Source organism: Vigna radiata, chromosome 7 (genome assembly GCF_000741045.1).
Source record: "Vigna radiata var. radiata cultivar VC1973A chromosome 7, Vradiata_ver6, whole genome shotgun sequence".
NCBI lineage: Eukaryota > Viridiplantae > Streptophyta > Magnoliopsida > Fabales > Fabaceae > Vigna > Vigna radiata.
In genome coordinates, this window is record NC_028357.1 from 54,576,822 (window position 1) to 54,590,616 (window position 13,795).

Genomic DNA, 13,795 nt, shown 5'->3' on the forward strand with positions numbered 1-13,795 from the left:
AGACTAACTTGACTCATCCTTCGATCAAAGTCAAAAATCGAATCGACTATACCTAGACTAATGGTTAGCTGAATGGGCATGAGCCAAAGTTGATCTAAATTAAATGTTAAGTCTTGTTGGTTCGTGTCGATATGACATCAATCGAAGGTTGAGTCAAGTCCACTTAGACCAATTATCGAACCGAGTCAGTCTTGACCAAAGGTGGAGTTAAACTAGTCTCGACTGAAGGTTGAGCCGAACAGTCTTGACTAAAGATTGGGTTGAGTCAATCCTAACCGAAGGTTGAGCTTACCTTCATAAATGAAATGCGTCAAGCTAGTTCGATTGAAGATCGAGCAAGGTCAACCTAACTAAAAATCGAGTAGAATTAATTTAGCATAAGATCGAGACAATTCGTTCCGAATCAAAAGTTGAACCAACTCAAGTTCAAAGAGAAAATTAAAATTAAATTAAAATAAAATTTAAATTATGTTACCCAAACAAAAAATCAAAATCAAATATATTTTAATTATTTTATCATATAAACTGTCTAAATAATAAATATAACTTAATTTTAAGTAATTCAAATTCTATATTTCAATAATCCTGGTGCAAATATAATATTAGACTATTTATTGGCTTAATGAATAAAAACATTATCATTTTTATTTAAAATAGATCATGCATGACTATGGAATAAGATTTGTTTTATATGTACACACTTACTCTAATCAATTGGTAAATCATAACTTGGAATAAAAAAATATATATAGTGGTGCAAGTGTGCAACTACAACTAATCTAACCAGGCACCCTTGTCCAACAACCCAATTTCATTTTTGTCCTATGGAACATCTTAGATTCCATGAACACTGACTTATTCATAAATTTTATTTAATTAAATATAAAAAAAAGAAGAAGAAAAAAAGTCATCTTCAATTAATAATATTACAACAAGCCTGAACTTTCCTAAAGGCTCTTCCATAAAAATATGCCTCTTCACTCTTCTATATCTCAAAAGCCACCATACTGAAACTGAGTTGCTCCATACCTTCTCAAATATTGCTCTGCTCCCACTGTTACATCGTCTTGTTCTTCATGCAATCGTAATTCTTCAATCTACTCCATAAAAACATGAATTATCAGCTTCATTTAAAGCATAATCAACAGTGTTTCGTAATGTCATTGTAATTAATACTAATATCTTAATTAACTACATCCAGTTTACAAAAGAAAAGAAAATTAAGAGGTAGAATGAGTTTATTTTCTCATATAAATTGAAATTTAACTTATATATACGTAAATTTTTAGAGAAGTTAGATGATATTAAGGTAAACGTCACCATTTAAAGTTAAAAGTGGAGAAAACAACAAAAATACTACAAATATTTACCCAGAAATCAACATCTTCTTCGTCTCGTGTTGAACATGAAGCCTTGGGATTGTCGATGGCTTCGTCGTTGCGGGCGAATCTGCCACGTATGCGTGGTCGATTATCTGCTAGTGTCTTTCGGCATGCATACTGTTACCAAAAAATAAAAACAAAAAACTGATGCATTAATTCAGACCTTTCCTTTTCTCCTTCTACTACTATCATCAAGCATGTCTAATGGCAACAAAGCAGTATTACGCAGTCATTTCATGCGTTGGAGCATTATCGAATAACAGTTACAAACTTACTTTTGTCGTTTGCAGAAATCAAAATTTGTTTCTGTATTATGTTAAACATTTTATGAACTACAGTGGTATCAACAATATGCCTTATTCTGTATGCAATTTCATTTCACAAACTTTTCACTAAAGAACAATGGTTTGTATAAAGCAAGTTGACATTATTTGTGTAAAACAACAAACACATGGTGAAAAAAAATGGTCTGTTACTGTTTCCCCACCTTAATTGTCTTGTTGAAATTCCTCTGGGTTCTCTTGGCTCTGTATTTCGAGATTCTTTCTTTTCTCTCTTCCGCACTGTAACGCCCTACTTTGAAGTTCGATTCCTCCAACAACGGTGCCTCCGTTGGAGACATGCGATTTTCCTTCATGTTCTGCACATAAATAAGAAAAACTCGAATCAAACCAACTTTAATAGAAAAAACGAAATAAATTTGATAAGAAGAAAGTAAAGGCAGCTATGTCATGGTTTTGTTAAGCATAGAATTTGTCTAAGAGAAGAAAATCTTGGGGTTGTTGTTTTTACCTGCAAATCTCCGGTGCTACAAACCCTTCTCATTTGTCCGGTGAAGAGAGTGTCTTCAGGGGAACTCAAGTCATGCCTTTGAAATTTGGGAGAGTCCACAAGAGTATCAGTGTAAGGTTGTGACAGAAAACCTGGTTTTGCTTCAAAGGAGTTGCTGCTGAAGCTTCTGTGCATGTACCTGGAAAAATTTTCAGCACCACTGTAACTGTGAGGAAGGAGTTGTTGAGCGTAGACACAGTCAACACCCAATTGGGCTTCCTCAGTCTTCACTTCAGAGCCATCAAAAGCTGAGAAAGTTCCAAACTCGTTGGCCAAGTTTTGGCCATTTGACAGCGGCTGCACGCGGTTGGCATGGTAAAGGCTGAGACTTTCCAAGTGGGAACTTGGAGGGGAGAAAGAGAAAAAAGATGGGGAAAAAGGGTCGAGAGAAGGGAGAGAATTGGAATTGTCCTGAGCTACGTTAGAGGGAGAATTGGGGAAGAAAGGAAAAGAGTCAGAGAGAAAAGGAAGGTCTCCAACTCCATCAGAGGAGAGAAAGTCTGAGTTTGAATGTGTGTGGAAACTGGTGTCGTAAGAGTAGAGATCAGAAGACATAGGAGCGAAATTTGTGGAAGAATTGAACCTATGAATCAACTCCAGAAACAGAGAAAATGCTTAGCGAAACAACTTAAACAACAGTAATAACGAATTTAGTTTCTTCTTCTTCTTTTGCTGTTTTGTCTATGTATTTGCTTTTGAGTGTGCACCTGTAGCTTTGAAATATGAAATTGAAGGCCCTGAGCAACACGACCACCATAGGTTGGAGTTTCATAGCAGTGCATCCATATATTTATAGAGTAGGGAGAGAGTGCATTCTTTTTACTTTACTTTTACTATAAGGATTAGGATTATTTTTACACTCAAATTTTTTTTACATATTCTTTATATACATTATTTTATCTTTTAGTTGCTTTTTATTATAAATATAAAAACTAATGTTTTCATGGCAAAAATATTTCTAAAAATAGATTGTAAGTGGTGCCTTTAATATATAAAAAGAAAACTATTTTCCTATGATATCATCTCTTACACCTTTTTATATAAATTTTTGGTCATCTTATCAGATTTTAGAAATTAAACGGTTTTATTTGATTGTTAATATATTTCATTCAATTGTTAAAAAGAAATTGCATTCATACAAATTATAATATCGTAAACTAATACTAACATAAAAGCTTATTAGCAGATGGTAAAACTCAATTTCACAATAAATAAATAAATAAATAAATAAATAAATATATATATATATATATATATATATATAAATAAATAAACTCGTCTTATAGTAGGATTTTAACATATATTTCACATCGAGTTTTGAATGTGACATTAGATATTAATAGTAGTACGAGACCGGTCTAATAATAAATAATATAATACGTTAAAAAAATAATAAACATTTCTCAGTTTGGACAATAAGTCAAATAAATAGTAAATTTTGATTAAATTAACTTTAAATGATTTTGATATCATTTTAAAAGTAAATTTTAAATTTAATTAAATTTTATGTAAAGTATGATTTGTACTCACTTGGGAGAAAATCGCAAGAAAGAAAAAAATAAGATTTAAAATATTATGTTAGTTATAGTAACAAACCAACCTAGAAAGTCTTATACTTTGTTACAAAAGTGTTACCGTTTAATTTTTATGTCAGTTATAAATATAATTATTATAGAAATCTTTTACTTTATTACAAAATTATCATTATGTCAACTTTTTATGTCAATTTTAGATATAATTAACATAAACTGTCTTATAATATATATACAAAATTGTCACCAAGTCATTTACTATTACAAATGGATTAAAACCATAAAATATTTTTACACTAACAAGAATCTTCAATACATATAAACCAAATTGATGAAATTTAATTATATCTGGATTATTTTCAAATACTTACTAAACCAAATTTTATGATGAATTCATGAAAGTTGTCATGTAATGACATGTAAAATGTTGTCATTAAATACTCTTAGACTACTTTAATATAGTTTTTTCTCTAAACCTTACATCCTTTGTCCCTCTGAAAATGAATGAGCATGTGATGCTAAATACGAGTTTGCCTGCTATGGTTGAAGCTTAACAAACTCCACTTTTAACAAGAATCATCCCCTTAAAGAATTGTGATAGAGATTGCTTGAGGCTTAGTTTTATCAAGCAAAGCAAATCATTGCAAATTTCTAATTTTTTTTCCTTCCTTTTTTCTTGATAATTTTTAGTATTTCTCTTTTTGCTTGAAGCTTTGTATTTACCCTTCCTTGGCTAACTAATGTACAACATTTTTATGGAAAACTTTTTAGTTCTCTTTCCTTTTTATATTCTCCAAAGTCTATTGGTTTTGGTTCAACCCTTTTAAATTCATCTCTTCACCACCAAATAATTAGAACACGGAATACACGAACTTTACGTGGATCAAATATTTTCTTATATTAAAATTATGTAAGATAAGTTTTTTTTTTCTGGGGAACTAATATTTTTTTAATTAGTAGTTTAATTCAATAAAAATTTAGTATAATTAAATTAGATGGGATTATTTAACGGGGTAATCTTCAAAAGATTATGTACTTATTAAAAAATATCCAAAAAAATATTTTTATTTTTTATTAATTATGAAATAGTTAGAAAGAAATGGACACACTCCAGTGAATAAAGTAAAATATATATATATATATATATATATATATATATATATATATATATATATATATATAGTACTGATCCACTCCATGTTGTAAATGGATCAAGAAAAATTGGTCCAATTTAGCAAATAAGACATTTTTTTTTCATTAATTGTCTTAAAATATAGTAAAATCATATGCATTTATTTTTTTAATAGTAAATACAATATAATAAAATTATAATTATAAATAAAATGAAAATAAACTTTATAACAAAATATAATTTTTATTTATTTTATAGATAATTTTTTAATTATAAATAGTTATTTTAGTTCAAAAAATAGTTAAATAAAAAAAAGTTACTCAAAAGATAAAATTGATAAGTTAATTACTTTAATTTTAAAAGCCGATTACTTATTAAAGGGTAAAATTGAAAAATAAAATTATATTAATAACTAGTGTACATATGTGTGTTTGCTGTTTTTTCATATTATAATTATAAATGTAAACATAAATAATTATTAAAATTTTACTATAGATAATTATTTTAATTTTAAAATGGTTAAATTTAAAAAATAAATATAAAATAAAATATATTGATTTTAAAAAATGGTTCCTTAGAGAGTAAAAATGACAAAATAATTATTTTAATTTAAAAAATATTTATTCAAATGATAAAAATGAAAAACAAATATATACACGAAACTCATTACTCGACTTAAATATAATTGAATGAAGTAAATAAAATTTAAACGAACTCAACCCACGAAAGAATAATTAAATTGAGTTGATTGACCGAATTTTAAGTTTAATGCAACTTACTTATATCTCTAATAATGAAAATTCATGATATCTATGCAAGGATATATATATATATATATATATATATATATATATATATATATATATATATATATATATATATATATATATATATATATCGTAGATGGAGGAAATTATTTTGTGAAGTGATCAAATAAAACAAAAATAGGTTTTATACATTGTAAAACCATGTGTTACTATATAATTAATCTAACATTTCCTAATTGCCACTAAGTAATAAAACTAAATAAATGTACTTATTGTATTACAATGCTCCTAAAGTTATTTACATAACTAAGTTTTTCAAAATATAATATCAAACAAAAAAAAAAACTTTGTACAATACAAAATAAAATTGGGTGTTGCTCCCTACACCTCCTCAAGTGGGACTTGTACTTCCCCATTAAATTAATTTATTTCAAAAATATTATACACCTCCCCACTATTTTCTTTATTCCAAAAATACCCTACACCTCCCCACTATCCTTAACCATCTTTCTCTTTCTCTCCCTACATTAATGGAACATTCACTGTGGTTCAGATTTGAATTTGTAACATATTACAAAATATAAAATTAAGAGGAAACTTCAATATTAGTACTTCTACTATTTCCATTTTATAAAATTAAAAGTTAGATGCAAATACAAAATAATAAACATAATAATATTAATAATAAATAATGATATATTGTTATTATTATTATTATTATATACTAACTTTATAATGACGAAAGAACTAAATAAATTCTAAATTTTTAACAAATAACTTTTTTTATATTTTAAATATTTAATAATATTTTTATATTATTTATCTAATAAATTAAATATTTTATTCAAGTTATTTGAGTCAAACATGTTGGTGAGTTAAAACATAATATAATGTTAAAAATTATAGATATTATATGTAAAAAAAAAAAGATACATGTATATAAACATTTTTCTAGAAATTTAGAACAAAATTTTACCATTTATTAAGTAATTTGAAAAGAAAAAAATATATTCAAGAACGAAAATAAGATTGAATCAAACTTATTTAAGAAAATATATTTAAATTTAAGTCATGTAAATGCTCCATTAACGAGTCATGTAAATGCTCCATTAATGTAGAGAGAGAAAGAGAAAGATTGTTAAAGATAGTGGAGAGGTGTAAGTATTTTTGGAATAAAAGAAAATAGTGGAGAGGTATAGAATATTTTTGAAATAAATTAAATTAATGGAGAGGTACAAGTCGCACTTGGAGAAGTGTAGGGAGCAACACCCAATAAAACTATATATAAGTAACATTAACTATTTTAGCCCATATGTGTTTGGAGCCCAAATACAAAGTTGGCCCAGACCATCTTTCAAACACCACATCATTTTTTATTCTTCTATGTACCTATTCAATTTCTGTACGCACTTCTAATGATTCTTCACCACTGCGAAATTTACTTTCGGATATTTTCTCTCTCTCTCGGCAATATTGATATCTTTCCATCTTAAATTAGTAAAAATAATATATTAATATAATCACATCATAGATATCTTAAAATATAATTTTAGTGTTGTGTCAAAAATTTAAAATTAAAAAAACACTATATTTTTATTTTTTAAAATCAAGATGCTACATAAAAACATGGAAGATTAAATAAAATGGACGACGAAACTTCTCATTATTACAAATAATTAAAATACGAACAAGATACTGAATAATAAATCATAGGCAGCAAAAGTAAGGAGGCTAAGTTGCTTTACAGTTGTATTTAATTTTTAACTTATATATTATTTTTAATTTTAATTTATTGAATTTTATTGTTGTTTATTTTCTATGAACATATCATTTTTTTTTTTATTTTAGCTTTCATCGAATCTATATACTGATGTAATATTTTTTATATCATTAACATTATTGGTTAAGGTTGTCTTCTTTTGGGGAGATGATTTGAATGGATTTGAGTGGATTTAATGATAATTTTGTTGTTTTTTTAGTGGATTTGTGGGTAATTGAGAGTGGATTTGAGGATAAAGTTTGTGAGAATTAGTGTAGGATTTGATTGATGTGACAGATTTAAAAAATTTGTTTAATGGATAGAAATTGAAGATTACCAAAATATCCCTAGTTATTAAAATAATATAAAATAATAATTGTTAATGTTATATTTAATCGTAAAAATGTTTATAGTGAGAAAAAAAATGATAATTTAATAAATTGAATATAAAAAGTACTTAAAGTTTATAAATATAATTTTAAAGAAAATTAATAAAATACTTTTTCATAAAAATAATTTTAAAGAACAGAATAAAAAAATTAATAAAATAATTAAAATAATATTTTTTAGAAAACTATTATTTTTTCTTTAATTGTAAGAATGTTTATAAAAGAATAAAAAATTAAAAAATTATTAAAATTAGTTTTTAAAAAGTAAAAATGTTATAAATTAGTAAACTCTCCCGTGAAATCCTCTTTCTCCCTTTTCTCATCACTGAAATCACATTTTTTATCCATGTAAATATCATACACTTTCACTCTTTCTTTAACAACATACTACAAAATCTAAGAATCCATGAACTATTACTACTTCAACTTTTCTCCTCTACAAACTCTCTCCGTAAACTCTTCAAGCACAAACCTTCTTCCCATTTTCCTTATTTTCCTCACCAACACATTGCACGAAACTAGAACGGATCCCGAACCGAAGTCTGAACCGGAAAAATTGTGGATGTAATCGAGGCCATGAGCGACGTCGGAGGCGATCTGCATCCTAGAGGTCCATGTGACGAGATCAGTGTAGCTAGAGTTCCGACGGTTACGGAGACAGTAGGTGGGGCTGGCGTCAGGGACAAATTCGTAAACGAGAAAGATGACGTTGTTGGAGACGGAGGCACCGAGGAGCTTGACGAGGCTGCTGTGGTGACTCCGGCAGATGATGGCGAGGTGGCGGCTAAGCTCCGGGAGGTCAATTTGTTGGCGAAAGTTGCGGCAAGAAACAAGCATCACGGCGGCAGATTAGGCAACACCAGGACGAAGAGAGGCGTGACAAAGAATGATGTACACGAGTTTAGAGGACAAGTATGTCATTTGTCACTAAATCAGCGCAAATCTCCTATGGAAAGCGAGATGAGAAAAAGAGCCTCATCCCGCAAATCATCGCAATTCTTCGCTCTCAAATCAACACAAAGGAACAACTTCTTAAGCTAAATTCCTCACTCGCAAATTACTGTAAACAGTAAAATCGCTTGAAAGGAACACAGCGTAAATGATGTTACTTGTGATCATGACATTGTAATGGTTATATTTACATAATAATAATAATAATAAATATAACAAAGTAAATGGAGTATTAAGAAGAAGAAAAAATTATAAAATTCAAAACTAAAACATTATTTAAGGAAATTAACTATTTTTAATACAGGCACATTCTTTCCTAAATAAGAAATGCTAAAAGAAGACTCGTATTAAATCAAAATTAATTAATCAATTCAGCTTTATCTATTCTCGTCACAGTATACGTACATTAATTTTAGTGCAGTATTATTTCATGCTTACCTAATTTTTTTAAAAAAAAAAACTTAATTAAACATATACATAATTCAAAATATATTATATCACCAAAGAATGAATATCACTATTCAATAACATTTACTTAACGTTTTTTAGCCTTTAATTGAAAATTAATAATTTAAATCAATTTATTACCATCAACATCTTCTAGAAAACTCAATTGAAATGTCTCATCATTTGACTCATTTAAATTATCATTGATAAAAATTGACCTCTAATTATTATGTCACGATGATTATTTACATTTGTTATAAATAAAATAATGTAAAAGTTTCAGGTTTGAAATTATACCATATTATGTATTATTCTCATAATTAAAAGGGAAAGACAACTATAAAAAGTCACAATATTATACTATGCATTTGCATATAACATACAGTATATATAAAAATAAAATTTTATTCTTTTTATAACCATTTTATATTATAACATATGTGAAATGAATATATAAATATATTTTCATATATTTGTTAGTGACAGCATTGTCGTAGTTTTATTAAATAAATAAAATAGATACATATCTTAAAACGGAAAGGGCAATCAAAACGGGTCTTTCCAATTTTGGCGGCCTTGGTTACGTCGAGGGACAGCCTTTTCATTCATTCGAAGGTAGTGTTTTGACCATTTTGACTTCTTCATTTATTCAGTTTAATTATTATATTAATAATTATTCTTCTAATTTGAAAAGCATAATCATATAATTTTTTAATATTTTTTAACTAAGTTCTCCAATTTTAAAAAACTAAAATAATATTAACTTTTTACTTAGAAAATGACGTAACTAATTTTGTAACTTATTTTTATGTGTGTTAGTTATAAATTATATTATATATAATTAAAATTATTAATATTTATTAATTAATAATTTCAATATTAATTGGATCATGAAATTTTATTTATGTCTTTAAAAATTTTGAGACTTATTGATGATTTATGAATGTAATTATTCAAATTATTTAATTTCACATTACCTTTTCATCACATTATTAATACGAGTTAAAGATCTTACGAAACCTATACTGTTATATAAAGAAAATTCTCTCTTTTTATACATATTCTGTTTTCAATTTTATACTTTAAACTTTTTTAAAATTAAAATAATTATTTTACCAATTTTATATTTTAAATGACAGTTTTTTTTTAATTTAACAATTTTTTTATTTGAATGTTTTAAATATTTATAATATAAAAAAGTGTCTACAAAAAATAAAAGTTACCCAACAATAAAATTGTAAAAAATATTTAAATTTACTTTTATAATTATGATAATAAGAATTGTCTACAAATGCATGTAGCCTATGTTTTTCACTAATAATTATCCTATTATATACATACATACATACATACATACATACATATATATATATATATATATATATATATATATATATATATATATATATATATATTGTAAAAAAACTTTATACTTTTGATAAATCTATTCTTATTTTATTATAAAACTTAGTTAAAATTTGTAAGTGTATTTGGAAACCGATTAAATCTAATAGAAAAGGAAAATATATTAAAAAAATGGAATCAATAAAAAGTAGAACCTTAAAATAATTTTTTTTTATCATGTTGATCTTTTAAGAATTGAAAATACTATGCACTTATTTATAGTCAAATTTTATCATGATTGCTCTTGGTTGGATTTAAACTTTGTGTAGCTTGATTTTGACTTTAAATGTTAATATGATTCCAATGGTTTGTAAGAGATGGGCACACGGGAAGAAATGTCCTAGTGCATGGAGATCTATCTCGTCCTCTTATATTATTTGTAATAATATTATTTATTTATTTACGACTTTTTAATAAAATTGCTTTACCTCTTACATCAATTAAGGGTTGTTTGATTTTATTTCATCCTTTTATTACATTAGGAGTTTTAAAATAATAAAATATTTACAATATCTAATGAGACCAAAATATTTTATCAAATCATACTCTATTAGAATTTTAAATAATTGTTACACAATGTCTCATAGAAGATAGGTTTGTATCAAGCATGGAATAATATTCACCATCTATCTAGTTATAAAATGTTTGTTCTCATAGTTAACTAACTATGTAGATCTTATTTAGTTTTTCACAACAGTATATTTTTGTATATATAATTAGATTATTAGAAAAGTCAAAATATATTTTTATTTAACAAGTTAATATTTAGTTTAATATCTTTATAATTAAGACACTTATATAATCTTATATATCAAACATAACACATACACGTTAATGATTACAAGTACTAAATAAGGATTTTATTATCTGATTTTGTGGTATTGGGTGTGATTTTGTGGTGCTAAGCATTGTTGTTCTTTTGATCTTACATTTTGGTTGTTTTTCTCACTTATTGGGATTGCCAAATGCACTGGTTTGAGATAAAACCTTTCTTTCATTGAATTATATATAAAAAAATGAGAATTAATGGTATAATTAGATTAGTATAATCTAAAATTAATTATTTACATAAATAAACTAAAATTGAACATATAAATGTTTAAAAACTAGAGAATAGTTTTTGTTAAGAAAATATATGACTGAGATAATCATGAAAAAATTTAGCATTATTAAGGAAGAGAAAAAAGAAAGAAATAAAGAGGAAAAGAAAGAGAAAGAAGTGAAGAAATAAGAGCAAGAGAAAGAGAATAAGTTGAGGTAGCAATGTATGAAATAACAATGGATGATGAAAAGGTGGAGGAAGAAGAAGAAAATGATAAAGAATAAGGGAAAAAAAAAAGAAAAAAAAATGGAAGGAGGAAGAAAAATACTAAATCAAAGAATTACCAATATTCAAAATTTGTTGGTAATTACTAATCAATATTTAGTGATGAAAATTTATCTGTGAATTTGAGGTCGTGAGTAACTACAAGCGAGTTTTGTAATTCATCAGTAAAATTTATTGACGATCATTTTAGTGACAAATATTTTGTTTTCAATGATTTGTTAATAAACTTGAATTACCAATGAATGTTTGTTATAACTGATATATTGTGTTCCAACAATGTACTATTTTCTTAATCATAGTATACTCATTATATATATATATATATATATATATATATATATATATATATTTGTGCATATCGTATTTTTAGTATAAATAATTATTTAATGCACATATCAACATCACACTTAATCATTATTTAAGCAACTTTCTATTGTTTAAGCAACCTCACTTTTCTTAAGTATGAAAAAGTGTTTTTCTTAAGTTTTGTTTTTTTCTTGCTTAAACGTTAATATCCATGTTTGAACATTCATGACTTGAGCATTTATCGTCTAAGTATTCATCACTTAAGTGTTTTCACAATGTTAGGAAGTTGTTTATTTCTTCAACAAGTTATGGAACCTCGACTTATCATTTGAACAACACTTAAACGTGCTATTATGACTGCATGATTTTTAAAAAGTCTAAATTTCATGCATCACAACCACAAAAATTGCTTAGACATCTCATATAACCTTGAATAATCCTTCTAATAAAGGAAGTATTTTCTCAATCTTTCACATATTCAAGCTACAAGTTTCTACTTGAACTAAACATTATATCACATTAAGATTCACACTCCTACTTAAACAATAATAAATGATAAAATCAACATAACATTTTACATAGACATCTTTTAAGTGACGAAACACCACTTAAACAATGTCAAATTTTAAAACATTCTTTCTAATAACAAATTAAAAAAACTACATAAACCTCAATAAACCTATATTCCATGTTATCAAATATCTTATTTAAATTGTTATCAACACTTGACTTAATTATTATAACAAGTCTAATGTGACATCCCAAATATATAGCAGTATATATATAAAGACGTCATCAATCATAATAATAGAAAGCAGTTAAGACAGTAGTTTAAGGTGTTTAAGATTACAGTCATCCAGAATGGTTTAAGAATTTAAAACTTTGAGTGCAATAGCGTACTAAACTTGAAGAAAAATCATAAAGAGTATTTTAAAAGAATATAAAATGACTAAGGAACTCCTGGGAAGACTAGGCTGCAACATCAACATCCTCAAGCTCTTGCTTCAGGGGAACCTCCTCAAACATCTGCTCCCATCCAAGTGGACGATCATCGCAAAAGGAAACAGACGCAAACATAGCACAAACACAAGCAAGTAAGGGTGAGCTAGGTATAAAAATCATGTTATACAATCACACACAGCATGCAAAAACCATAACACAATACAAACTAAGACCGAAAGCATTATTCTGATACCAATGACCGACCATGTGATTTGACCATTCAGACTAGTGTGAAATGTCAAGTTCCAGGGGTTTGTGCACCCGGGTGGTGTAGTAACTGGAAAACCATCAGCTACCACCCGAGGTTAGTCCGTTATAACTCACCCAAGAACCTATGGGCTAGGACTTCCTGCTATTCTCACCACATGATTCATCACTCTCTACTTGAGCATGGATGATCATTAGAATGTCAGGATAAACCCCATAAGGAACTCCGGCCATTCATACGGTCAATCACAACAAAACATAGGGCACCACCATGTAACCTCCCTTGAGGATCATGGAATTACGTCCAATAACCATACTTTTCATACATATTCTCTATACTATACATTAACTCGTCAAAC

At 26.9% G+C, this 13,795-nt stretch overlaps 1 protein-coding gene across 1 annotated transcript; it reads right to left on the bottom strand.

Moving 5' to 3' along the window:
- Nucleotides 1–792: 792 nt before the first annotated feature.
- On the bottom strand, nt 793–2,958 carry LOC106766665 (zinc finger protein HD1). The gene is made up of 4 exons (XM_014651377.2): nt 2,175–2,958; nt 1,870–2,022; nt 1,371–1,499; nt 793–1,097 (listed from the first exon to the last, which is right to left on the bottom strand). Exons 1-4 carry the CDS (start codon nt 2,766–2,768, stop codon nt 993–995), a joined length of 981 nt encoding a protein of 326 aa, XP_014506863.1. The 5' UTR covers nt 2,769–2,958; the 3' UTR covers nt 793–992.
- Nucleotides 2,959–13,795: the final 10,837 nt, after the last annotated feature.

Coding starts and splice junctions, on each gene's coding strand:
- LOC106766665 (XM_014651377.2), bottom strand. CDS start 2,768: ATGTCTTCTGATCTCTACTCTTACGACACCAGTTTCCACACACATTCA. Junction 1,500..1,869: donor ATTTCAACAAGACAATTAAG/GTGGGGAAACAG, acceptor TTTTGGTAACAG/TATGCATGCCGAAAGACACT. Junction 1,098..1,370: donor AAGAAGATGTTGATTTCTGG/GTAAATATTTGT, acceptor TTTATGGAGTAG/ATTGAAGAATTACGATTGCA.